The sequence below is a fragment of the Drosophila kikkawai genome, chromosome 3R, assembly GCF_030179895.1.
Source record: "Drosophila kikkawai strain 14028-0561.14 chromosome 3R, DkikHiC1v2, whole genome shotgun sequence".
Taxonomy (NCBI): Eukaryota; Metazoa; Arthropoda; class Insecta; order Diptera; family Drosophilidae; genus Drosophila; species Drosophila kikkawai.
Genome location: NC_091731.1, coordinates 33,481,547 through 33,506,379, shown reverse-complemented (window position 1 = coordinate 33,506,379; position 24,833 = coordinate 33,481,547). Strand labels below are relative to the sequence as shown.

Genomic DNA, 24,833 nt, shown 5'->3' with positions numbered 1-24,833 from the left:
TTTGATTCGCAATCTCCGCTGATTTACCGACTTCAAAAGGCGGCCAGGCCAGGCTCACTTGTTTTATGGCCGCGTAGTGTTTGGCTCAGTTTTGCGGTTTCCTCTTAACAACAAACAGAACACACGGAGAGAGAAAAACAGGTAAAACAAATAAACCGCGGATGGCCTGCAATTATGGAGCCCATTCAAGCCGAAATGCCGCCCATTTCTGGCCTTTGTTTATCCAGCCCATTCACACCGACCACTCCCAGCTCCCGAGTGGCAATAACGCAATAAAATTAACTCGGCAGCGCCATAAAAGGTTGATTTTTAATCAAATGACAAGGTCAACTTTATTCAAGTCCCCCCGGCGGCAATTAATGCATATGTAACATGCATCAGCAAATCAGCGGAGTCCTTCCGCCTCGCTGCCATCGCTTGAGTCCTGTCAACTGAGTCCCGTCCACGCGGCTGCATTCGAAATTAAGATGAATAAAAAATGGAAATTAATACAGCGGTGAAGAGGTTATCAGACTAGGAGATACCCTGTGATAGTAATACATTCTTTTATCTAAGTTTAAAAATTTAAAAAGGAATATAAAAGATTCCATAAAATAATTGAAAGGCTTTAAATAAATAAAGAATTCTTGTACATCTACTTTGATAACTATAAATTCAAATTTAAATAATAAATTTCCCCCATCTATTAAATTATAATTATAAAGTTCAAGCTTAGCTATTATTTTAGCTAATTTTCTAATTAATATGTTGATGATTTGCTAAATATTTGATTATTTCTCTAAATTCATTGATGCTTTTAAAATAATTTTTTAAAAAATAAATCCCCTCATTCTCTTCCTTATTTTATGCAAATATTATCTAGGCCAATATACCCCTCTTTCTATACATCTCCCCCATAACACGGTATCCTTTAGACACGTTCGCATGTCAAGCATGACGCGGGATATGAGAAGTGGCTTTGGGCCACAAAACTGAATCCCGGCACGCGCTCTCTCCGCTTCGATACTCACACAATTGTGCGCCCAGCAGCACGGGACAGACTGCCTGGCGACTGCGGTAGTCCCATTCGGATCCATGTCCGGATGCGGATCCCAATCCCAAACCGCCGGCGGTGCGTGTATGCCACAGCAGTAGGTCGCCACGTGGGACATTCACGCCGAGCTCCAGCTGGGGAAAGACCACGGCTCCGCCCATTCCGGGTGCCTGCAACTGAGCCACGGAATTTAATTAGCGACACATTAGTCAATTAATTAGGCAGGTTGGCCAAAACCACGTACGCTCAGCATGCCACGTGCCGCATGGCCACGGCCAAGTTCTGAGTCCTTCTCCAGCACGGTGGCGTGTCCGTGGCCATGGCGACGTCCCTGCCAGGGATTCGGTGATTCCCCGGCCTGGTGACTCAGACCCAGCCTTCGGTAAACGCTCTTCAACTTCTTCTGCGCCAACTTGGATAACTTCATGGGCTGGTAGCTGACTCCTCGACTTGCTGCACTCTCCTCCTCCTCATCCATGAGTTCCATCAGTTGCTCAGCTTGCTTTGCGGTCAACACGTCGTGATGGAGAACTATGTGGGGGTCTGAGCTCAGGGGCTCCAGCTTAGCGGGCTGCAAGAGCGTCCAAGGAGTATTCCTCGCCAGCTGGCACTGATGGAGGCGGCTTCCTGTGGTGGCTTCCTGGGCTGCCCCGCGGCAGAGCTCTTCTATGAGCAGCTGCTCTGCTGACTTGGCTTTCTGTGGAGAATGAAGGAGGTTTAGGTGGGAGGTTACAAGTTATTTCTATTATGTTTTTGTGTAAAGATTTGTTTTTATACACTACAAGAGGGTATAAAGATTATAATAAGAAACTAGAGTAAAAAATCAAACAATTTCCAACGAAGTCTTAAAAGTCAGAGCATTTGACTTTCGTTTTTTAAATCCCCCTCTCTAATTTCTATGATTTGTTGGGATGGCAGCACCTCCGGCCCCAGAATGTTTTTCATTTCACGGCTCAGAGCTATCAGCTTACCCTGAAACTTCTGCAGCCACTTACCTGTGTCTTTGTCCTCTTCGACTTTCGTCTTTTGCCCTTGGGCAACTCCTTGTTGGCCATGGCCTGCTCAATCTTTGCCTTGGCCTTCTGGTAACCTTGGTCCTTGGGCAGCAGCAGGATGAGCTCCTCCACGGCTGCCAGGGCTCGGGAATGTTCGCCTACGAGAAGTAACAGTGGTTAGTCTAAGGAAAATTCGTTTTATCTAAGAATAAAACCCACCAGCGCGGTATTCCATGTTGAGTTTCGTTTCCAGAATCTTGACTCGTCCTCTCTCCCGCTCCCTCTGCGACTCTGTGGAGTTTTCGCTGGTGCCTGGCAGCTTGTTCAGAGCAGTTTCTAACCAAAACCGAGCCACCGAGAAGTCCGACTCGCGAGCCAGTTCCAGGCAGTCGCCCCAGGACATGGCGGAACTATAAATATGCAAACAATTTTTGATTGCTTTGTAATGTTGCTTCATCTGGCATTTTTTAATTTTCGGGATTGCCTTACCCCAGCTTTAGGCCATTGACCACTCCCAGGGAGAGGCTGGCGGGTTCCAGCTCGTAAACCGACTGAAGGTGCAGCAGGTGGCTGAGAGACTCTTCGTACTCCTCCTCGGTGGGCAGGGTTAGCTCTCCTTGGGTGATAAGTCCCTCACGTAGACTCAGCTGGATTGTGGCATTTGCCTGCTGCTCCAGCTTGGGCCACACAGTCTCAAATCTCTTAAGGATGGTGAGCACGTTGAGAGGATTGCCCATGTGCTCCTCCACATTATCAGCAGCCACCTGGCTGTGAATCTCCTCGATCTCTGCGGTCTCTTTGCGAATCTCCTCCAGCTGAAGCTCCATTCGCTCTATGTAGTCACGCAACTCATTGATGAGTTGAGTCTCCGTGTCCAGCAGAGCCTCCAGTTGCTCTTCTCCCCTCGCCGAATGAGCTCCAGCGAAAGAACACAGAAGCAGCAACTGGAGGAGCCATAAGAAGCCGGCAAGCTTGGTCATTTGCATAATTACTAAGATGTCTCTTCTTTGGTTTTTTTTTTCACTCAGGTCAATGACTAGAAATTATTTTTTATTTAAATGTTTGAACGGAGAATCTTCGACTGTCCGGCTTGGTTGTTGATGCTGAACTGAGGCCTAGAATCGTGGACCTGGAAGCTGAGGTGCAAAAGAGGCTAGAGGTTAATTAATGTGAAGAAAGTTGTAAAGCTGGTTTTTTAGTCAATCGATTACAAAATAGAGGTCTTTTATATTATCTAATATATGGTATAAGCATATGTATATTCTCTGACTTGTGTGGTGAATTTCTAAGGTCAAAAAACAGCATTTTATGTTTGTGTTTGTATTTGAATTTGTGAAAGAATTTTACTAGAATAAATTGAGCAAAAAGCTAAAACTAATCGAAAAATGTTTCAAGTTTCAATATATTAAAGGTTCAAAGATTTACTTATTTTAAGTTACTGTATTTGTACAAAACATTTAATATTTTTCAATAGTAATTGAATTCAAAGGCATGTTATTTTTCCTCAAACTCTTTGAACTTTCCCTCATCGCTGCTGAGACCGCAGGGTCGCTTAAATTCCTGGCCACCTTCATGGAACCACTCGTTGCAAACTGAAAAATAAATAATTAATCTTAAATATTTATTTATATTTATTTGTAAATAAGTTTTACTTACTCCACTTGGAGCCTTGAAGGACAGGACAGCCAGCATGCTTTGTGCGGTAGTCCTTGTGCAGGGAACGATGTAGATTATACCAGACCAGGAGACTGCCTTTAACAGGAGGCACCGCCAAGTGAAGGAAGGGAAAGGCGGTGGCACCACCCAGGGGAACATCATTCAGCTAAACATATAATTTTTAAATATATTATGCATTTATATTTCAAATAAAAGCCCACAAACTCACATAGAAAAGAGCCGTCAGCAAGCGATTACCCTTCCAGTCCTTGGTAGTCTGTCAAAAATAATATTATTAAATATTAATTACAAAAGTACATACCCTGGACTCACCTCCGTAAAGTCAAAGTGCGGCTCGTACTGACCCCCAATGCCATAGTTCACCAACTGCAGAGGCTCTGCACTCTCTGTGCTTAGTCCTGTGATGTCCTCCAGGCGCTGCTTAATCTTTGAAAGCCAGGGATTTGCATCGTACCAGAGCCAGGTATTCTGACTGGTGCGAATCTCTGTGGTGGTGGCGTTCTCCGATTGACCCACCCTGGAACGCTCCATGCTTCCTTTGCCATGCTCCATGATCTGTTCCATTTCGCTTTTGGAAATTACATCATGGATGTAGGCCACATAAGGGTCCAGGCTAAGTTGTTCTATCTTGAACGGGGAAAGGTGATAGTAGGACACATTCTGGTGACTCAGATAACACCTGAGTTTACGCTGTTTTCTAGGGGATGGACGAAGTTCACCGCGACACACGCGGGTGTAGAGCTGGAAGCTCTCCTTGAGTTCCTGGTAAAGTAAGGAATTAACTTATGTTGGGAGAAGTTTGCTAGTTATAACCTTACCTTCTCCGATATTTGAGGCACAACCTCTGGCTTGGTAGATTTTCCACTTCGCTCTCTGGCTAGCTGAGTTTCATAGAAAATCCTGCTCTTTAGAGCCTCTTCGTGAGTGTGTTCCTTATCCAGTATCTCATTGTTGAGCTTGTGGGCTAGCTTAAGATTGCCCAAACCTTTGAAGGCGGGCGAGAGGTGCTCCAAAATCTCCACCTCGCTCACATTTGGTGATATAAAGTCCAAAGGTTCAGCATGGAATCTCTTTCTGGCCTCCAAAAGCCACTCGGAGCCATAGGTATACTCCTTCACCTCGCAGAGATTCTTTCCCACCTCCAGGCAATCACTGGCACTAAGGGTGGCATTTAAAGGATTCTCTTCCCCAGATAGATATCCATCTGCCAGCTGAGCTGTGGGCAGCTGATAGATTTTTTGCAGGCGAAGCAGACCACGAGTGGCGCCCTTAAAATCTTCCTTTGTGGGTCCCTTGAAATTTACCTTCTCCAAAGATTCACTCAAAGCAGTCTTGTAGGTCTCAAAGTTGTTTGTTTCCAAAATGTGATCAAAAACATTAAACTTCCAGTCGTGAACCATCCTTCGAATGGTTGTGAAGGCATTGAGAGGATTGCCGAAATACTCCTCGAGATCACCTCGATTCTGTTGCAGCTCCTCTACTTGAGAAAGGAACCTTTGAGGAAATTTTATATAAGTAACCTTTTAATTTAAAATATGCAATTATTTAATACCTCTTAATTTCCTGCTGTTCCTGCTGGGCTCTCTCTAGGTATTCATCAAACTTCTCTATGATGAAAGCCTCCACATCGAGGAGTCGCTCCAGCTCACTGATGGCCGAGTAGTAGTCACCATTCACTGAGGTCAAAAATATACTCAGGCAGAGTGTTGATAGAAACAATTTTAACCGGGACATGGTTTCTACTCTGAGTTTGTTTTATTACTGCTCTGAATTTCGGGTAGCCAGCCGCCTTTGGTGACGGCTCGTCTGCGAGATGTGCAGCTAAGTAAATATTGACACAGTTGTCGGTTTTTCGGAATTTTTCTGGCATGGAAAAGTAGGTGTCTTAGATGAGCATCCGGACAAAGAGATATACACACTTGAAGTCCAAAATAATTATGGGAATGAAATAATACCTTTACATAATCCCACTAAAATATTAACTAATAATAATTATCACCTTGCAAGGCTTGATTGCATTTTAAAATCATTTATAAAATATATTTATTGGAATTTTTATATTCTTTTTAGCATGTAATTTAATATTTTATTTAAAAGAAATTGACAATGAAAGCAATAAATTAAAAAGTCCCAAAGTCTTTGTTTTGAGGAGTGCCTAAATCATAGCAGGGCTTCCTAAACTCCTGTCCCATATCGTAAATCCACTTGCTCATGACTGCAAAGTAAGAAATAAATATTTTAAAGTCATTAGAAATATCTCCACTTACCCCATTTGGAGCCAACGATGACGGGACATCCCCCGTGTATGGTAGATAGATCCTCATTGCCCCTCGTATCCAGATTGTACCAGAATAGAACCGAGCCAGCTTGTGGAAAGACGGTGAGGTTCAGATATGGGAAGACAGTTCCTCCGCCTTGCGGGACATCGCTCAGCTAGAAACAAGATATCAAAAAGTCAGAATAACTTGCTGTCTTTAAATAACCAATATACCCACGTAGAATAGTGCGGTGGCTATTCTGTCAGCGGGGCCAATGAAACGTTCCTAGGGGAGAGATTCTTTAGTCATTTCTAAACAAAAATACCTAGTACCTAGTACGCACCTCGTCCGTTAGTAGGGAGTCCGCATGGATGTTGAAGAGACCACCCACGCCATAGTTCATCACCTGGAACATCTCCGAGCTGTTTATGTTCAGTGAAGTGGCATCTTCCAACATGATCGTGAGCTCCTTAGTGTCATTGTTCATGTCCCACTCCAGCCACACCGACTTGGATGTGCGGGAATTGATAACTCTGTAGGCGTTCAAATGGGGGTTGTAGGTAGTGGACGGAATTAGGTACGGCTTGGTTTCCGCACGAATTCGTTGCATTTTCCTGGGAGAAACAACGTCATGGAAGAGCACGATATACGGATCGAGGGAGAGTATCTCCATTTTGATGGGAGCAAGTCGCAAGAAGGAGGAAGCCGTGGTATTGTACAGGCAGTAGAGCCGGAGCTTCCTTGGTAACTCACAGCGCCCGCTGCAGCAGTTGGGCAAGTCATGCGCATCCGGAATATCATCCTGACTGGAATCATGGATCGCTGGCCTAGTTAGAAGCTCCGTCTCCGCCAGGCGAAACTCCTGCAATAACTTGGCATCGTAGGGAGATTCCTTCAAGGCAGCTTGATAGGCTTGCAAGGCTGCCTCTGACATATCTAGATAATTGAAGGGAAAGGTTTAAGATCTTTGGCTAAGTAGTTGCCTTTTTCACCTACTCAACTTGACCAGAACTTGGCCCAGAGTCGTGAGCAGTTCCACTTTGCTGGTTCCCGTTAACTCTTGCAGCTCCGGCTGATGGTCATCTATCCGTGTCAATGCCTGCATACCAGCTGTAATCCACTCCTTGGCCTTGATCCAGCGCGTTTGATTCATGAGATAACGGCCCATTTCCAGACAGTCTCGAGCTGTTAGCGAGGCACTTGTAGAATATATTTTTCAGTTTTAATTTTTAAGTAGCGAAGATATTCTCCATTATCACCTACTTGTACTGTACACCATCAAGCAATCCTTTAGCTACATCACTGGCTGACATATTGTATATTTTTTGAGCCCTCCGGATTCCTTCAGCAGCATCTTTCAAGTCACTGTGCTCCGGCAGCTCCAGCATCTTAGAGTTGAGTGAATCAAGATTCTCTGAGAGGAAGGAATTAACCGATGCTAGAAGGTACTCTATGGCTATACTAACCCTGACCCGCAGGCTTCTCCATATACAGCTGCCACATCATCCAGTCCGCCTGCATGTGTCGGATGAGGGAGTAAGAATTGAAGGGGTTCCAAGCGGGATTTAGTTCAGGCTCTATTCTCTCTTCGTATCTGGTCGTCATCTCTTGGATTCCCCTTTGAGAGGATTTAAAAGATTTAGGATACTAGGGAGTCCTGAGACAATGACTCACATCCGTATAGTGTTGGCTTTCTGGGACAGGGCTTCCACGTATTGCTCCAAGTTGAAAGCTAGATCGTCTTCCAAATGAAGTAACTCGTCCATGTTTATCACAGATCTGGCAAAGCCCTTAGGCAGGGTAAAGTTATAGTTCTCCACCAGTTGGCCCTGGCAAGGATTAAAAAAATAAATAAGGACGAGTAGAAAGCAAAAAAACTGCATTCTAAGCTAGTCTAACTTTGAAGCTGAAATGGGGTGTTCAGTTGAATAAATATAATTATATAGTTGTGGTAATTAGTTATGCATTAAGGCGTTTCCCAAGCAATTAAAAGAATTACAATTTTTAAAGATTTTATTTTATTATTTCTTTAGAATATTTCCACTCTGCTTCAGGTACATAGTTTCCCTACTTTTAAAACTAATCGCTGACTTTGCAGGGTGCTCTTAGCTCCTGTCCCAGATCATCGATCCACTTGCTCATGACTGCAAGGATAAAAGAAACTTATAAACCAAAATCAAATCTCAACTATGAGTTTACCAACCCCATTTGGAACCCACGATGACAGGACATCCAGCATGCAACGTTTGTGTGTTTTGGTAGCCTTTTTTATCCGTATTATACCAAAAAAGAGCCGATCCAGGCTGGGGGAAGACAGTGAGATTTAGTTCTGGAAAGACGGTGGCACCACCCTGCGGAACTTCGCTCAGCTGTGGAATATAATTAATTACAAATTAGGTGATGTACCCCATTCAAAAACTATAATCTCACATAAAAGAGTACAGTAGCGAGTCTATCTGGGATTCCTCTATATCGGTCCTGAAAAGATAACAATTAGCATAGAGTTGAAGCTAAATTAGTACTTATTACTTCATTTTTAAGCAGAGAGTCCATGTGGGTCTCGAAGAGGCCGCCTATTCCATAATTCATAACCTGGTACGACTCCGAGTATTCCATATCCAAACCAGTAGCATCTTGCAGGAGGACATTGAGCCTTTTGGTATCATTGGGATGCTCATCATACCACAGGGACATGGAAGTGCGATCTTGTTCGTTTAACAAGGTGTCCGTTTCAATATCGACCGTGCCAGATGGCAGCAGATCCTTTTTGCTAGTCGTTTGAAAACGGGTGCGCTCTGCCGCAGAAACCACATCATGGAGGAGGACCACATGGGGATCAAGTGACAAGAACTCTGTTTTGATGGGAGCCAGGCGAAGGAAGGGATGCGATTGGGTGTTCCACCAACAGTACAGCTGAAGCTTTGAGGGGAGGTCACACTGGCCACTGCAGCAGAAGGGCAACTTGATGTCCTCGCCGTCATCCTTCTGCTCGGGTTTTACGGAATGGTTTCCAGGCATTATTAAAGATTTTAGTTCCAAATCGAAAAACTCCTGCCTGAGTTCCGCATCCTTGGGAGAGTAGATTAAAGCAAGCTGGTATGCCTTCAGGGCTTTGTCCACTTCTCCTAAATGAAAACTTATTTAATAGAAATCTCTGAGAATCGGTTTCCCTGTTTACTCACCCTGTTCCACTTGAGCCTTTGCCAGAGTTTTGTAGAGTAGCGCTGGCGTTATTCCTCTCAGCATTTGAATCGCCGGTTGAGGGTCTGACCTGTCCAAAGCAAGTTTAGTTGCTTCAATCCATTGCATTGCAATTGACCAGCGCGATCCATTGATGAGGTGCTGAACCAAGTCAAAGCAATCGAGAGCTGTCAGCGAGGAGCTGAATATAGACTCTCTTAAAGGATATTCCGTAAGGATAATTGTTATAACACCTACTTGTACTGCACTCCATCTAGCAAACCCTGAGAAATGTCCTGTGCCAACAGATCGTAAGTCCATTGGGTTCTTCTAAGCCCTTCAGCAGCGTCATAAAAGTCATGGTATTGGGGCATTGTGGGTTTCTTAGACTCCAGAAAAGCTAGTTGTTCTGCAAAGTAACTTCAGCTTCTGAAATAATCTTTAGAAAGGTAATACCAACCCAGACCCACAGGCTTCTCCATATATAACTGCCACATATGCCAGTCTGACTCCATGTGCCGAATGAGGGAGTAACTGTTCAGGGGATTCTCCCAGAACTTTTTCGGTCCCATCTCCGACTGGAAAACGTGTCTCACATCCATCATGCTTATACCCCTTTAAGGCTTATACAGCTGGTACAGTATTCCAGGGCAAGTATCTTCTTAACTCACCACGAAATAGTATTATATTTTTTAATAAGCTCATTTGTATAATGTTCCAGATTGAGAGCTAGTTCTTCCTCCAACTTAAGCAGTTCATCCATATTGGCCACAGACCATGATAAGCGTTTGCGAGTGTCATTTTCGAACCCTTGTCCCAGGATCGAGCTGAGGGAGAATAGGATCATGAACAGTAGGAGTAATGTGTTCATTTTATACCACTAGAAAATCTAAACTAAAAAGGCAAATACAACTTGCTGGCTAATTACATTTATACATTGTAGAAATTAGTTCCACTCTGTGTTACTAATTTAATTATTAGCTGTAATTTCAATTTTAAAGCTATTTTGTAGCGTTAGCTTTTACCCATATTAATTTTTAACAAAACATTTTTCTTTATCAAGGCAAAAACCAGTTGCCGGCATAATAAACCCGGCGTATGGACTTTCTTTGGGTGCGTGCAAGAACTGGTTTCTGTTAGCACAAGAACCCCTGACTTCCATAAGCTTAGGCTAATGTGATGTTCTGAGGGGTCAAATGGCGGGATCAGTCGTAATTTCAAAGCTCTCGAGAGCAGATCTCAGTCGGAAAAATGTTCCCGGGCCAATGGTTTTTAGTTTTAATGCTCCAACTTGGCCTCAGAGCCGCTTCTGGGGCCGAGTTCTTCTCGTCGATACACGAGATGACAAAGGTCTTTGGCTACGAACAGAAAATGCTCCAGCAAATGCAGAGATTCCTTAATGACAACCAGCGGAAGTTGGATTTTCTGAAAGAGTAAGTTGTGTGATATCTAATAAAATAACCTAATGAGTTTTATTGCTTTCTATAGAACCCTCCGGGACTTTGAGAGTGAACGCAACGAGGCTCGTGAGTGGGGTCCAGCGTACTTCGATAGTCCGGTAAACAAATATTTGCTCAACAAGCGCTTGACCGTGGATTGGCAGAGGGTGGAGAACCTAATGGAGGCGTCTACTGGAGAAAGTGGGTTACCTTACCCTACTATCTTTGTAATGTACTAACCAAAATTGTCTACATTTATCTCCACAGAACCTTTAAGTCGCCTCCAGAAGCTAAGAAATGGCAATTGGATGCCCGGCAAAGGTGATCTGGAGGGAGCTCTCGATGGTATCCTGCGTCTGCAGTTTGTATACAGGCTAAAGACCAAGGATCTAGCCAATGGCATCCTAGATGGCGTGGATTATGGGTAATTGTAGAAAGCATTTCTCCAAGACAATCTAAACTCAGCTTCTTACCCTCCCTAGCACCCAGTTGGATTCCGAGCACTGCTTAGACATAGCTCGATTGGCCCTGAGGGATCAGCATCCTAGACTGGCACACTCCTGGCTGCTGGAGGCCAGTGACCGCTTGACTGGCGGAGAAAAGTCCAAAGAACTCATGCCACAAATCTTGGCTCTGCTAGTTCAAGCTAAGGCTGAATTGGGTGACTTCCAGGGTATGAATGAGACCTACCAGGAGCTTTTGGAAATCCAGCCAGCCAGTGAAGAGCATGTACGGAATTATGAAAGCTTCCTGGAGGCCCAAGGCGATAAGGTTTCGCTCAATGAGTCCAAAATAATTGAAGAGCATGGGGTGGGTATATAGAAAATGTACATCCAGATTTGTTTAATATTTTAAAATTTATATTTATTTACAGCCCATTCCCAAGGAAGGTGATATGGTAACCCCGTTCCAGGCCTTTTGCCTCACCTGCAGTGGCCATTGGCAGCCCGAACCCCGTGAGCTGCGAAACCTGCGTTGCGGCTACATGATGGAGACACATCCTTTCCTTTGGATAGCTCCCTTCAAGGTGGAGGAGCTCAACCACGACCCACTCATCGTGCACTACCACGACGTGATCTACCAGAGCGAAATTGATATCATCAAGGAGTTGACCAGAAATACTTTGAAACGGGGCGAGGTTTCTGGTCTAAATTCGAGTATAGTGTCCAATGTAAGGACCAGCCAGACCTCCTTTATACCCGTGACTGAGCATAAGGTCCTGGAAACCATAGACAGGAGAGTGGAGGATATGACTGGTTTGAGCATGAAATCCGCGGAGGATCATCAGTTTGCCAACTACGGCATAGGAGGACATTACGGAGAGCACTATGACTGGTTTAGTCATATAACCGTAAGATATATATTGAGATTTTTTATAAACTTACAGGATATTCGGCTTCTCTTTAAAGAAATTTAAAGTCGTAATATTTTATTATTTAACAGTTAAACAACGGCATTATCAGTAATCCCGAACACGGCAACCGCATTGCTACTGTTCTGTTTTATGTAAGTATAAAATACTTGGAAATTCTTTGGAATTTTAAATTTAATTTGAATTATTTCAATATATCTCAATAAATTTTATACCATTCATAGCTCTCCGATGTGACACAAGGTGGCGGGACTGCCTTTACGTATCTGAAGAAACTTTTGAAGCCAATAAAATACTCAGGTATTTCAGTGCTTTTATTTATTTACCTTCCACTACATTTATATAAATTAATATACCACTTTTTTAGCTGTCTTTTGGCACAATTTGCATGCCTCAGGAGTGGGTGATGTGCGCACCCAACATGGTGCCTGCCCCATAATCACCGGTTCCAAGTGGGGTGAGGTTCTAAAAAACATCTGCATTTCATAAAAACACTAAATTTCTCTATTTTATAGTACAAAATCGCTGGCTCCGTGAAGCCTTTCAATCAGATCTTCGTCCTTGCGAACTCTGGGATGATTCCTTGGCCACCCGGACTCAGATTATGGAAATTTTAAATCGAGAAAAGGAAGCTGCTAATGATAGTCAAGCTTCAAGTGAATAGAGTTAGCTTAGCTTAGGTTATAACCCTTTAGCTATAGATTAAGTTTAAATATAAAATAAATACTCACCACTTTTTCCACTCTCAACCTCTTAAAAAATAAACCAAATTGAATACCTGAGGTTCCCCCAGGAATGGGAAACCCCTTTCAAAATGTTGCTTTATTTTCCTCTCTTAACAATCGCCAGCTGAGTTGGAATCAACACTAATTAATTGTGTACTTTAGTTGTACTAGCTGGGACCCCGGTCCCCAAAGGGGATTACGGGATCATCTGGCCTTTGGCTTGCAGCTGTTCCCATGCCTCGATCCGATCCGATCCGATCTCTGGGTCTGGTCTGCTCAATCCGCAATATGTGTGTATTTGAATAAATTCAATATATAGTATGTCTTAAAACAAACATTCATATGTGTAATGTATATATAAGTAATGCCTTTAAGTCCAGCAACAACATTTATGTAGTAATTATTTGCTCTGCTCTGCGCATAATATCTCAATAGTACGATATAATTAATGACAATAATTCTCTGCTATTCTGTATATACGTTGAAAAGTTCACCACTCTATCCATCAAAACATTTATATAAATTTATTTTCTTTCTGTTTTCTTCTCTCTTTTTTTTTTTTTTTGATTTCTTTCTTTGATATTTTGTCGCTTTTTTTGTAGATTTTCATTATATTTTTTTCAGGTAGATAAAATAGTTTCAGTTGTGGAGATTTTTTCGCAATTCATGTTGCACGCTTAAAAAGGACACCGAGTGAAAGTTTCTTTTGACTATGCAAATGTATAAAGGTTTAAATTCGCTTAAATGTGGATATCATCCCCTCGTCGTTTTCTAGTTTCGTGTGCTGGTGGGTGATTTGGCTAGACTGTCGCTAGTTTAGTATAAGTTTTTAGTGTTTAGTTGCTCAGTTACAGTTGTTAGCTTAGTTTTGTTTGTTTGGAGCTCCCTTTCGGGGGAGCCCCGGCCAAGGGATTGTCTTGGGGGTAGTACATTCATGTTTTTGGTACATTGAAACATCGATATACAAATACACTGATTACATAAATATATATATATGTTATATATGTGTTTATGCGTTTAAAATTTGACTAATTATGCAATATTTGCAACTTAAAATTCTTGCCGCTCCGCTTTTAGGGTTTTGTTTATTGAAATTACAGTTTCTTCTTTGTCATAAATATATATATACGTTAGTTAATTACCATTTTTCTCTATATATATTTATATATATATCTTTTTTGTACACCTATAAACATCTAAATACGAGTGTATCCGAGTATCTGTGCTCAGTAGTTCGCAACGCTTAAGTTCACATCGATAATGTCTGAATTCTGAATATTTTGATATAATTGCATAGCTTTTTTCTCCCCCTTCCTCTCCTGGTTTGACTTGGGATGTGCTCTTTAAATTGAAACTTGCTTAGATCCTTAGATCTCGTAGTTGCGGAACTTGTTGGCCACATCGGTGTTCTCGGTGCCCCATTCGGCCTTGCGACTGCCATAGTACAAGGCTGCTCCGCCCTCCGAGGCCCGCCGATGGGCGGGATTGGGCGAGGCTGCGGTCAAGCCACCGCTGCTGCAGCCTGCTCCTGAACCGGCTCCAGCTCCAGGACCTGCGCCTCCAGCTCCTCCGGCCTCTGGCAGCATGCGATCCTTGGTCTTGGGTGTAACCCAGTGCATGGACTTATGGGGGTAGAGTTTAAGAAAACCATTTAATTAAATTAAATCTTTGCTGTTTACGAGAACCAAGGCTTTTCCGGTTGGAGTAGTTAGCTCACAAGGTTGCATTGGTCCTCTTTGAGCATGCAAAACACACACACACACACATTTGGACACACACTTAGAGTTGGATGAAGAGGCACATTCAATAGGGGTTTACATTCCGTGGAGTTCTTCGGGCACTCAGGAGCGGGCTTATAGAGAGAGATTTTCTGGGAAATTCTTTGATTTGTGTGTTTTGTTATATGCAAGCTACTTGAGATGGAAAAACACTGAGAAAAATATAAGCAACAAAGATATATGTGAAATGGTTGCAGAGGAGCTAGCAATTTGGAAACTTAAGTTACATTTGTTTAAATATCAAAATTCTAAGGGTTAAAGGAGGAAATAAAATACAAATTGTTTTAAGTGTGCTACAAAATTTTATAAGTTGCCAATTGGAAAATACTGGATGCTATTTTCTTAATTTGTTTATTTGTTCATCTTCGAGCAAACATTGTATGATATTTTCTTATTTTCATTACTTTTTCATCTTTGAGGAATACTTTCTCTAGGAAACTACTTAAAGTGTCATTCATTTCGGACCCTGTTTATACTTCTATGCCTCATATTTTATTAATTTCAAGCTCCTAACTTCGAGATCTAGAAGCTTTCATTCACCGTGACCTTTCAGGTGAGCGTCCGAGCTGAAAATTGGAAATGCAAATGCGGATTTGGAGCGTTCATAATCTCCTTAAAGGCCGGACAATGTCCGCCCGCTGATGGATGGCGACAATTTCCGCTTGGGGGCAGCGACGGAAATTACCATAGGGCTCTTGGCCATGGAGTGAGGGGGTTTTCGGTTAATGAATAATCGCGTTAATTGTGCTACAACAAAAACAAACTCCGGCTTGGCTTACAAATTTCATTAGCTGCACGGACAACGAAGGCAAACAAACAAATGAAGGCAAAGCAAAGGACAGCGGGTCGGAGGGGGGTATAAACAAAAGGATCGGAGCCCGAAGGACTAGGGGTGAGAGTATAAAAAATTAGTGAAAAAAGGGGGACTGACTGATGGACCACTACTTCTCTGGTTCGCTGAGTTCCCGGCCCGTTCGCATACCTCTTTATCCACTTTCTCGGCAATCGTGTATCTTCTCACCTGACCGACATGCTCCTTCATGCCCAGCCACTGTTTGTAGCTCATGGAGATGCCGCTGTTGCGCCACTTGTCATAGATGGCCCTCTTCTCCGGATCGCACAGCGTCTCCTTGGCCTCCTGGAGGAAGGAAAATATGTTATTTTAGAAATTTATTGCCAAAATGGAGAAGCATCTTGCACTTCAAGAGGAAAACATAAGCTAGAAAATGACCAAATGAATTTTATATTTGAAAAACAAGCTTATTTTTGAGGAGTTTTCTCTCTCGTTTTCTTTCTGGGAAAAGTATGAACTCTAAACGGCTGGAAAATATTTTCCCAGAAAAACTACATGCTGACTTCAATGGCATATAACCTCTAAAGTACCTTTCCTTTATATTTTCTTTGTGGAAATTGCAATAAAATCAGTCTAAAGTCTCATTTTTCAACACAGAATGTGTGTAAAGAAGAGCAAAATTTAATCTATTTTCCTCGATGCCTAAACATGAAAGGGGCACACACACACAACTGAACCCCATTTTCAACACCCATGCACACACACACACACATACATATCTTATAAATGCTGAAAAGCCCCATGAAAGTCAGGATTGGGATTTGCTCAAGTGCAAAATCAACAGCTGCACAGGTTTCGGATGCCTAAGGTTCCTTTCCTCTGTCCCTCCTTTTGAATTTTTGCCTCGTCCTGGTCGAGCCTGCATGTTAATCAATTTCATACTATGCTTTACTATAGCACACTTATTGGCATTCACCACCACCCCCCACCCACCCACACACAGACACACACACTCTCATCTGTGGAGAGGCTCTCACATATTTGTGCGCTCAAGTGATTTTGATATGTATCTTGACTACTTTTAGGGCCAGACCCAACACACCCACTCAGCGGTAGGCACCGACAGGCTTGGTGGGTGTTCAATAAACATAAAAACGTACACTGAGGGAAAATATTTATACTAATTTACGATGAATTCCGCTTATTATAATATATCTTGAAATCTATATAGAATAAACATTTCAAAAATATATATTTTATTTACTTATATTTATCGATTTATTTTTCGAAATAAGATTATATTTTCTATCTCTCTCTATACAGCTAATATTTATAGTACCTTCTTGATTACATATTTTACTTTCAGTGTAAAAAACCCAGCTAGACAGACACCCACTCATAAACACACATGCACAATTGACGCTCCGAGATTCCATCACCATCACTGGCCCGCTGTTTTATTGTTCTGGGGCTGCTTTTCGGGCCCCTGTTTACATGATAATCAATTATTTCACTACCCACTGATTATGTGGGTCAGCAAACAGGACTCACTCCTTCTTCTATACTCAACCAAGGAGCCAAAGCTTGGAGCCCGGCAGCTTGTTTGTCTTCAATTAGGGCAATCATTTGGTTGCCTTCCGAAAATATTTAACGGGCCCAATTAACAACTGCCGGAGCTCTCCTCTGCTTCTGACAAGAATCAGCAAAGAAATTTCAGATTCCGATCCTGGCAGCAAAGGATAAACTCCTTTTGATTACCATGATAGGCAGACGTCCGGGATCTCTTGAAGGCACGAAGGGGACTTGGCAGCTTGTCAACTGCAAATTGTGCTGTTAGTTGTGGGTTCTACGAACTGAAGGCTCATGATGAAGTCCGCCTCATTTGCATACTCCTTCGGGAAATGTGCGGAATGCTTTGGAATTTCCCTAGGAATCTGTTCTGGCCTTTTTTTTTGCAGCAATCTCGACATTTCATTTTAAACGCTTCATGGGCACCACAAGGCACCAGTTTTGTTTTATGGCCAACCATAAAGGTAAGCTTCCCTTGTGCCGCATATTCCTGCTTATTCCGGGACATATTTACGAGCTCGGCACACACATGCACGTCCAATTTTACGAGCCGTAAATTGTACGGCACTCCGACTCCTCCACCGGACAGCTCCTCGTCCGTGGCGAGCTCCTGAACAGGCGCATGAATGATTGCGACCCTCTTGCATATTCAAGGACGAGGGCCTCCATTCGCTCCTTAATTTTCGGTTTTGTTATTTCAGTATGTTTTAAAATTCGCGGAATGGGAAAAGTGAAAAGAAAATATGGCATAACAACAACCTTGGGGGAATTTCAATGAACTGAAGGATACTTCGATAGGTTTGGGGAGTAATTTCTGAGAAACGCTTTAAAAATCAGTTTGTGTGTTTATGAAAAACCTTTAAAGTCTTAGGAGAAGTATGCTAATGTTTCTAAGTTTTTTTTTATAACATTTTTATTGGTTTAACAAAAGAACTTTAGATTTTTTGGAACCTTCAGTAATGATTTAAGAATTTCCAGAAATTTAATAAACAAGCTTTGTAATTTTATACAGCATCTTGTGCCATTTAATCAAGTGTAAATTAAATTCCCAAAATATTAAAAAATCTGCAGCTAATGGCACTTATTATCTACGCTAAAAACCATTATAATCAAGTTACCTTTCCTCCCAAAAATTCTAATTTTATTGTCATATTTCCTATGAGCAATCGTCGAGGTAAATCAACCCCTAACCAGACGCACACTTGCTTTTACCTCTGGCATCCCGACTCGACTCATCAATTTGATTTTGTTTTTAGCCACACACACACACACATTAATGAGTTGTCAGGTCCTGCCACGCCTTTTCCCCCGCCCTCCAATGGCTTTGACATGGGGAAAATCAATAAACGTTTTCAAAAAATATATTTTTTGTATGGGTAATTTATTTTATCTCATCATTGCCGCCTTGTTTTTCCTTTGTCGCACGGAAAATTCAATTTGAGGCCGGGGTGCGTGTATGTAAGTGGGTTAAGTGCACATGTGTGTGTGTGTGTGTGCAGAGGGTATTGTTTAATATTACAAAAAAAAAGAGGTATAGGAAAAATGTAGGGTATAACTTTTAGCAACTGACAGACAGAAATCTGAATGGATGCTTTCGGTTGAGTGGGTTGCCAGCTAATTATGGCAACTATCGAGAGACTCTGAAGGCTCTTGGCAAAATCAAACTAACTTATTGAGATAAGAAACAATAAAGTTTGCAACTCGAACTAAACGCGAACAGAAACCATTTCAGTGGCCTTGAAAAGTAGACAAACTTTTGCTGAACTCAAATTTACGCAATTGTTTGTTTCGAAATTTGCGGGAATTCACTTGAATTTTCCTAAGTGAACTTGAGTTTAATTAAACAACAAGAAGAGAAAGAATTCTTATAGTAAAATTTAACTGTGGTATTTGTATAAGTTGAATTAAAAACGTTTAAAAGGTTGTTTTCAAGTATAAACATTTTGTAATTAAGATGGAGTCTAGTTAATATGAAAACTACTTTTGTTATCATATAAAATATCCCTTTTTTATATTATCCCATCCTTTCAATTACAAGGATTTTTCATTACTATTAGGAAATATGTTTTTCACTTAAAACTTTTATATAAAATACATGATTCGAAGTCCTTTTTTCTTCAATTTAAATTAAACTGACAAATAAACAAGCAGACTCGACAGCTATTGCTTATTTTGACAAGGATTAAATGTAAATAATTATTACTGGGTAAAAACATATTAATGACTTTTTTATGATTAGGGCATTATCCCTTTCAGAATGTTGTTTGCATAAATCCAGTTTGCTGACAACTGCCTCTGCTAAAAGCATTTCAAAACAATTTCCATTTTAATCTAGATGTAAATTAGACACAATCTTGTTTTTTCTGTGAATCAGAAAGCAGCTTACATTCAAATTTCCGTAAAAGACAATTGTGTGTGCCTGTGATAATTATCTTTTTATCCTTCTCACATATCAGAGATATATATTCCGCCTGGAGGTAAGTGTTTCCCTCCTCCTGCCAGAGAACTTTTAAGCTGAATAAGTATCAGGTTTAAAACGTCTTTTAATTTTAAGACAGCTCCGTTAACTTTCATCTCGAACATATTGCCCCACAGGCTGTCAAATTTACAATCGACCCCCCGCCACCACGCCCCCAGCTGCCACCCATCGGGAAACTTCATTAAATATGTAAAATGCCGAAACGCTTGCCTTTTCTTTATATCTCGGACCCTGTTTTTCCCTTGGATCTTTTTGGTCGTGTTTCCCCTGCTTTTTCATTGCTTTTAGCTCACCTTTAGCTGCTGGAACTTGGCCTCCGCCTCCTTGTCGCCGCTGTTCTTGTCGGGATGATACTGAAGGGCCAGGACCTTATACTCGGCCTGGATCTGCTCGAGCTGCAAGAAACAAGAGAGATGAAAAGTGGCAGGCAAAAAAAAAAAAAGGAAAATTAGTTGGCCAAGTTAAGTGAATTGCGATGATGAATTCTCTTTGCCCGCCAAATTAACTAAGTATTTTGTGGCATGAATTTTTAAAATGCTCTTTTACGGGACAAACAAGACATATATATTGTTTCAGAGGGAGGAGACCGCAACTCTAGGTAAAGCCTGTCGTCTGCAGACGCTTCTCTCCGCAAATTGGAGGCAACTCAAGCTGGCAAGGATATCATGACAGCACCTCCTTTTCCCCATCAACCAACATCCCGAGCGAATAACAAAATAACAATAAGCAAACATTAAAACCTGACGTTCGTGCGCAGTTGAGTACCACTTAAAGTAATAGAAAAGCTGTCGTTCTTTGGCTGTATTGCGGCGAGGAGCAGTGGTGTCGGTGCTAAGCTGTCAGAATAACTCAATTTTTACAGTTGAAAAATAAGAAAATATTGAACAAGCTTACTTACAATTTATACGTTTCTTCAGGAGAGATCATAAATAAAGAGTATCCAACGTTTGGTAAAGTTAATCCTTGTCTAGTTTTAATCTTGAAAAATATTACCAAACCTTTTTAATACATTTTTAAACAACCTTTACTTCTAACCACTGTGCAAGGCAAAAAACTAACCAACAGAAAAGTGAAAACTTGCACGAGAAAAGTGAAAACTTTGAGGGTTTAGAATGATGTTGCCAAATTAATTCACTCGACGCTGTCCTTGACACTTGGCAAACAATTGAAATTAATTAAGCCCGAGTGCCTTTCGGCCGGAGCAACAAGTTGACAGCCGTCAGCGACGATCTGAGTTTGGTCTGTTCCCGGGACGAGACCGGAGATGACAATGATGGCCATGATGGAGGCAATGGCGATGGGAGCAATGATGTGCGGTGGCTGCCACTGTACAATAGCCGCTTGTTTATTGTCTTGTAAATGGAAATGGCTTTTCGCGCACCATCGGTCGACGCACAAAGGACGCAGGCAGCCGCAGAGAGCAGGAGGCACTGACCAGCATGGGCTCCATTTTATTCTATTCGTTTGGCGAGTCCATTGTTCAAAGGGGAAACGTCAAAAAGCAACAGCTGCCGTGGAGCAAACATATTTAGGTCAACGGTGACCGAGAAAAAACTTGATCAGAAATGGCATGGTTACTCATGAAAAATAGATTTCTGCCTCAATAAATAATTATAATATTCGTATATATTTATAATATTTTTAATCTAGAATTGAATTTAAAATAAAATTTGAACAACGAACCAGACTTTATTATTATTTTTCCCTGTGTGACATTTTCTAAAACGTGTTCCTTTGATGTTGCAAGAATTTCATGTATTTTCCTCCGTTTATTTTTCTGGGCTGCGCTGCCAGGTCTTCCAGAAATACAAAGTGGATTACTTGCATTCATTGCGCCGTGCTCGCAGCAGCAGCAGCTTCATTTGCGGTGCTAACCCTGCTGCAACGGGGCGTATAATTAATTTCAAAGCAATTAATATTACTCATACGACAGCGTGTACGCGGCCAAAGCAGCCGCTGCAGCAGCAAATGAGAAAGCATGAGGGGAGCACAAATCCCACTCACCTGAAAACACCCACACACACACAATGTGTTCCTATAATTAGAGAAATGGAATCTGTTCTACACGCATTCGAGGGTTTTTATGTTCCTGTTCCTGTGGATATCCTTAATGGAATAAGAGCGTGATTCTTGCTTACTTTGGGAATTATCATAAATTGAATATTTAATTAGGAACTGCGGTAAAATTAATTACAAAGGTAGGCGTTAATGTGTTCTTTTAAGATCTATTTACATATTGAATAGAGTTAAAGAATTTATATATTTATCTAAGAAAACAATGGATAACCTTCTTCCATTCGAAATTTAAAATGTAACATTTATAGTTATATTTCCCTCGTTTATACTACAAACCAGACTTAAATTTATCCTCTGATTTCACCCATTTATTGCCTTCATCAACTGACATCACACCCACTGGCGTTATACAATCCAATGGAAGCAATTAATTGGCATTGCAGTTGCACCATCGAACCAATTTTCAATTTCCACTCGATTAATTAATTCCCCCATCGGATTGCACCCGGCCAATTAAAATGGCCCAGAATCGCATCTGATGAGATCTGTGCAAATTAGTCCCGAAAACATTTGAAGTCTGCCCAGCTCTAGTTGCTTTAGTTGGATTGTTTGGCTTGCGTATGCAAATTCAGCTCCGAGAACAACTGCCAACTAATCTGCATGAGAATGGGAATGACTGAGCTGCCTTCTCAAGTAGTCGAGATAATTGCCGGCCATGGAGAGACGGTTCAGTTCAGGGATGATGGGGTCAGAGTCAGAGCTCAGGGATGCCAGCTCCCCGGGCAACTACGTGATCAGGGCTCGGTCATAATGCTTAGCATATATCCCTTCCCGAGTCTCTTGGGGTAAATATTTGATTATGTTTACATGCCCAAGCAAAATCGATTTGCAGGACGTAGGAGCCAAGACGTCCTCCTACTCCTGCATAATTCAATAGAATTCCGCACTCAGCCTGATGCAATCGACAGCTCGCCAAATTGTCTGCCTTGTCCTGGTGCTCCCAACATTTTCCGGGCCAATAAATTTGATTACAGCAGGATTTTCCCACCTGCCATAGAGACAGCCACTGATCCCAAAAATGTGACAACTCAAGATGAATGTCGGGACGAGGGACTCACGACTCGTGAGACTCGGAGACTGCCTGCTGATGGGTAAATGCCATTAAGCCGTCCCGAGATTGCCTGCCAAACCGAGCTCGTTAATTCCCCCCTGACAGGGAGTAGGGGGGAATACCCAACAATTGCCTGGCTTAGGCTCTGGATTCTTGGGCTCTGACTTGGTTTTTGACTTGGTTGTGAGTCCTCCTTCCGCCCACGAACTTGAATTGAAAGCGCTGCAGCTATCATAAGGTGGCGGCACTGCATCTCGGCAGCGTCGGATCAACGCCAATTCTGCCAATCTACGATGCCTGACTGGGTAATTGAAACTAATTCTCAAAGCAAACCTCTTTCGCCTCTAGAAAGAAACTGTGAGAAACAAGTACTAGTTTAAAAATATAAATTTGCTTTAACATTTAAAAATACAATCCTAGATATAGATGAATAGGAAACAGAACACTATTTCTCTGAAATAATTTGAAACAAAGCTAATTTTCAAAACATAAACTATATTCATTGAATTCAATACTATTTTCCCTCAGTGACAGACTCTCCCCCTTGTGTTTTATGCGGTTTTTTATAGATTTATGGAAAAGGTTCATGTTGCTTAAATCAACCTTTAGTAGATTCTTTCCACTTAAGTCTTATTTAGAAGCTAAACAATTAAGGCACCTCATCTCGTTTGTCACCTAAAAAAAACTGTAAACCCAAAATCCCCAAATTCCATTAGTGTCAATTTTTTGAAGGCCGCAACTCGATTAGCTCCAAATTTAATTCGCAGCAAAGTTAAATGGGCGAAGTGGTGACCTTGGGAGAGCTCTCTCTCCCTCTCGGAAAGGGGCGGTAAAATGATAGTGGGTGGTCATGGATTTTCGGTAGACAATGAAAGGATTTTTCTGGATAATTAGTGGTATACCTACCGACGAGGTCTCGTCGCAATGGAGCAGAGCGTAAAAGTCCTCGTTGGGACTGCGCTTGTAATTGATTATGGCATCCACGGCGCTCATTGCGTCAGTTTGCTCTCCTGGGATCAGTCGGGAATATGTCTATATATAAGTTCTATATAAAAAAAAAGGAGTTTTTTGCACAGGTTTAGGGGTGGTAATTAATTTTATTGTTTTGAAGCTAAACAAAATTTATCAATTTACAAGATTTCCCTTCAAATTTGCATAAATTATACCAATTAAACAATAATATCTCTTTTGTTAATAAAATAAATTAATTTTAACAAAATCCTTTTATCTTTTTCTTTTGTTATTTTCATATATTTTTAAGGCATATTATTGTCATTATTTTTTGTATTAATCTTTTTCCAAATTGTTTTTAAAGTGCACCAAAAATAACTAGGTCAAGCCTTGGGTAGGTTTGTATTTATATTTATTATTTAGGGGAGTTATTTTTCGGTAATTTTATTTCAAAATTATGTGTTTAATTTATTAGGTAGCAAAATACACTTTTAATTATTTATTTCATTTTTTGTTTCAGATTTAATAATAATTTCATTAAAAATACACAGAGCAAGCCACTTAATCTCTTATCACCAAAAGCAGTTTTTGGTTTATAATTTATTAATGAATTAAGTAATTCATATGCTTTATTATTCCTTGATATTTTATATTTTTAAAGCTATAATTGCTTTAAAAATGAAGGCAAACTAAGAGGGGATCGCGTGACCTTCGATTTGGAACACTTAGCTGCTAAAAATATATAATCACAAATGCACAAAACTGAAATCGCTTAGTAATCAGCTGGAAAAGATCTGGTTTTGTTTTGGTTTTTAGGTTTTTTTTTTTATTTTGTTTTTCGTTTGCTTTGCTGCGGTTTCACTTTCACTTGTTGTTGTTTTCCTTTGGAGGTTTCGGCGTTTTCTTTGTTAACACTTGAGATAAAGTAGCAAACTGTTGAACTATTGTTTTGTTTATTACAGCGCCCGCTCAAAACTTAAACTTGGCTCAGAACTCTCTCTCTCACACATACTCCCCCTCTCTCTCTGGGTATATATTTAGACTTTCCCACAGGGTATTTACTTTGGTTTTGATTTTGAGGTGCTCACGATGTTTCTGGCAGCGCGTCGCAAGTCGAACTGCCAGCGTCGCAACAGAGAGAAACGCGATTCGGTTGTATTTCCACTTCGGCTTCACGCACTGGAAGAGCTTGGAAAAGTTCCGTTTCTCGCAAAGCATTCACAGCCTCCCAATCCCCAGTTTCAAGAGAGCTTTTTGATAGCTTTAAACTTGGTTTTTATTGGAAGAAGAACAGGTTGATCGGGGAATTTCTGAGAGGCTCAGCTTGAGATGTGTCACCTGTGAAGTTGACTCAGAGGGGGTTTTTTGAACCCTTTAGCTAAAAAAGCCGGCAAATATTATAAAAATTATAACAATTTGCCATTATTAAGCTCTTAAAACTAAAAAAAAAAAGCAAC

The 24,833-nt window shown here is 41.3% G+C and overlaps 6 protein-coding genes across 8 annotated transcripts; 1 reads left to right on the top strand and 5 right to left on the bottom strand.

The window, feature by feature from the left end:
• On the bottom strand, positions 1-3,008 carry LOC108073667 (prolyl 4-hydroxylase subunit alpha-1). Its single transcript, XM_070286263.1, has 6 exons — positions 2,518-3,008; positions 2,248-2,438; positions 2,025-2,186; positions 1,278-1,726; positions 1,011-1,209; positions 1-450 (listed from the first exon to the last, which is right to left on the bottom strand). The coding sequence occupies exons 1-6, from the start codon at positions 3,006-3,008 to the stop codon at positions 428-430; spliced, it is 1,515 nt and encodes a 504-aa protein (XP_070142364.1). The 3' UTR covers positions 1-427.
• Positions 3,009-3,522: 514 nt separating this feature from the next.
• On the bottom strand, positions 3,523-5,515 carry PH4alphaSG1 (prolyl-4-hydroxylase-alpha SG1). The gene is made up of 6 exons (XM_017165392.2): positions 5,258-5,515; positions 4,524-5,199; positions 4,018-4,467; positions 3,914-3,961; positions 3,685-3,850; positions 3,523-3,620 (listed from the first exon to the last, which is right to left on the bottom strand). Exons 1-6 carry the CDS (start codon positions 5,437-5,439, stop codon positions 3,523-3,525), a joined length of 1,620 nt encoding a protein of 539 aa, XP_017020881.1. The 5' UTR covers positions 5,440-5,515.
• Positions 5,516-5,757: 242 nt separating this feature from the next.
• Positions 5,758-7,869, bottom strand: LOC108073686 (prolyl 4-hydroxylase subunit alpha-1-like). The gene is made up of 8 exons (XM_017165415.3): positions 7,638-7,869; positions 7,430-7,581; positions 7,227-7,377; positions 6,960-7,162; positions 6,307-6,899; positions 6,201-6,248; positions 5,973-6,138; positions 5,758-5,920 (listed from the first exon to the last, which is right to left on the bottom strand). Exons 1-8 carry the CDS (start codon positions 7,844-7,846, stop codon positions 5,826-5,828), a joined length of 1,617 nt encoding a protein of 538 aa, XP_017020904.1. The 5' UTR covers positions 7,847-7,869; the 3' UTR covers positions 5,758-5,825.
• An 89-nt stretch (positions 7,870-7,958) lies between these two features.
• Positions 7,959-10,032, bottom strand: LOC108073687 (prolyl 4-hydroxylase subunit alpha-1-like). Of its 2 annotated transcripts, none has more exons than XM_017165416.3 (8): positions 9,815-10,032; positions 9,604-9,758; positions 9,402-9,552; positions 9,146-9,345; positions 8,493-9,088; positions 8,394-8,441; positions 8,167-8,332; positions 7,959-8,107 (listed from the first exon to the last, which is right to left on the bottom strand). In XM_017165416.3, the coding sequence occupies exons 1-8, from the start codon at positions 10,012-10,014 to the stop codon at positions 8,043-8,045; spliced, it is 1,581 nt and encodes a 526-aa protein (XP_017020905.1). In that variant the 5' UTR covers positions 10,015-10,032; the 3' UTR covers positions 7,959-8,042. The 2 variants fall into 2 exon arrangements, with proteins under 2 accessions (XP_017020905.1, XP_017020908.1); XM_017165419.3 differs by having other exon boundaries at positions 9,402-9,543.
• A 167-nt stretch (positions 10,033-10,199) lies between these two features.
• LOC108073740 (prolyl 4-hydroxylase subunit alpha-2) lies at positions 10,200-12,748 on the top strand. Its single transcript, XM_017165503.3, has 9 exons — positions 10,200-10,576; positions 10,632-10,783; positions 10,850-11,006; positions 11,065-11,392; positions 11,457-11,933; positions 12,026-12,088; positions 12,179-12,254; positions 12,322-12,411; positions 12,470-12,748. Exons 1-9 carry the CDS (start codon positions 10,395-10,397, stop codon positions 12,616-12,618), a joined length of 1,674 nt encoding a protein of 557 aa, XP_017020992.1. The 5' UTR covers positions 10,200-10,394; the 3' UTR covers positions 12,619-12,748.
• On the bottom strand, positions 12,730-24,546 carry jdp (DnaJ domain-containing protein). 2 transcript variants are annotated; one of them, XM_017165504.3, is made up of 5 exons: positions 24,439-24,546; positions 23,332-23,470; positions 19,592-19,693; positions 15,440-15,595; positions 12,730-14,301 (listed from the first exon to the last, which is right to left on the bottom strand). In XM_017165504.3, exons 2-5 carry the CDS (start codon positions 23,416-23,418, stop codon positions 14,047-14,049), a joined length of 600 nt encoding a protein of 199 aa, XP_017020993.1. In that variant the 5' UTR covers positions 23,419-23,470; positions 24,439-24,546; the 3' UTR covers positions 12,730-14,046. The 2 variants fall into 2 exon arrangements, with proteins under 2 accessions (XP_017020993.1, XP_017020994.1); XM_017165505.3 differs by having other exon boundaries at positions 15,479-15,595.
• Between the last annotated feature and the right edge of the window lie 287 nt (positions 24,547-24,833).

Excerpts from the sequence above, each read along its gene's own strand:
- LOC108073667 (XM_070286263.1), bottom strand. The coding sequence starts at position 3,008 with ATGACCAAGCTTGCCGGCTTCTTATGGCTCCTCCAGTTGCTGCTTCTG. Across the intron at positions 1,727-2,024 it reads GAGGACAAAGACACAGGTAA|CCAAGTCAGCAGAGCAGCTG; the intron begins GTGGCTGCAGAA and ends CTCCACAGAAAG. Across the intron at positions 1,210-1,277 it reads CGGCACGTGGCATGCTGAGC|TTGCAGGCACCCGGAATGGG; the intron begins GTACGTGGTTTT and ends TCCGTGGCTCAG.
- PH4alphaSG1 (XM_017165392.2), bottom strand. The coding sequence starts at position 5,439 with ATGTCCCGGTTAAAATTGTTTCTATCAACACTCTGCCTGAGTATATTT. Across the intron at positions 5,200-5,257 it reads GAACAGCAGGAAATTAAGAG|GTTCCTTTCTCAAGTAGAGG; the intron begins GTATTAAATAAT and ends ATTTCCTCAAAG. Across the intron at positions 4,468-4,523 it reads TGCCTCAAATATCGGAGAAG|GAACTCAAGGAGAGCTTCCA; the intron begins GTAAGGTTATAA and ends TTACTTTACCAG.
- LOC108073686 (XM_017165415.3), bottom strand. The coding sequence starts at position 7,846 with ATGCAGTTTTTTTGCTTTCTACTCGTCCTTATTTATTTTTTTAATCCT. Across the intron at positions 6,900-6,959 it reads CCAAGTTCTGGTCAAGTTGA|ATATGTCAGAGGCAGCCTTG; the intron begins GTAGGTGAAAAA and ends TCAATTATCTAG. Across the intron at positions 6,139-6,200 it reads TAGCCACCGCACTATTCTAC|CTGAGCGATGTCCCGCAAGG; the intron begins GTGGGTATATTG and ends TCTTGTTTCTAG.
- LOC108073687 (XM_017165416.3), bottom strand. The coding sequence starts at position 10,014 with ATGAACACATTACTCCTACTGTTCATGATCCTATTCTCCCTCAGCTCG. Across the intron at positions 9,553-9,603 it reads GGAGAAGCCTGTGGGTCTGG|AACAACTAGCTTTTCTGGAG; the intron begins GTTGGTATTACC and ends GTTACTTTGCAG. Across the intron at positions 8,108-8,166 it reads CATCGTGGGTTCCAAATGGG|TCATGAGCAAGTGGATCGAT; the intron begins GTTGGTAAACTC and ends TTATCCTTGCAG.
- LOC108073740 (XM_017165503.3), top strand. The coding sequence starts at position 10,395 with ATGTTCCCGGGCCAATGGTTTTTAGTTTTAATGCTCCAACTTGGCCTC. Across the intron at positions 11,393-11,456 it reads AAATAATTGAAGAGCATGGG|CCCATTCCCAAGGAAGGTGA; the intron begins GTGGGTATATAG and ends ATTTATTTACAG. Across the intron at positions 12,255-12,321 it reads GAAGCCAATAAAATACTCAG|CTGTCTTTTGGCACAATTTG; the intron begins GTATTTCAGTGC and ends CCACTTTTTTAG.
- jdp (XM_017165504.3), bottom strand. The coding sequence starts at position 23,418 with ATGAGCGCCGTGGATGCCATAATCAATTACAAGCGCAGTCCCAACGAG. Across the intron at positions 19,694-23,331 it reads ATTGCGACGAGACCTCGTCG|CTCGAGCAGATCCAGGCCGA; the intron begins GTAGGTATACCA and ends TGTTTCTTGCAG. Across the intron at positions 15,596-19,591 it reads CCAAGTTCCAGCAGCTAAAG|GAGGCCAAGGAGACGCTGTG; the intron begins GTGAGCTAAAAG and ends TCCTTCCTCCAG.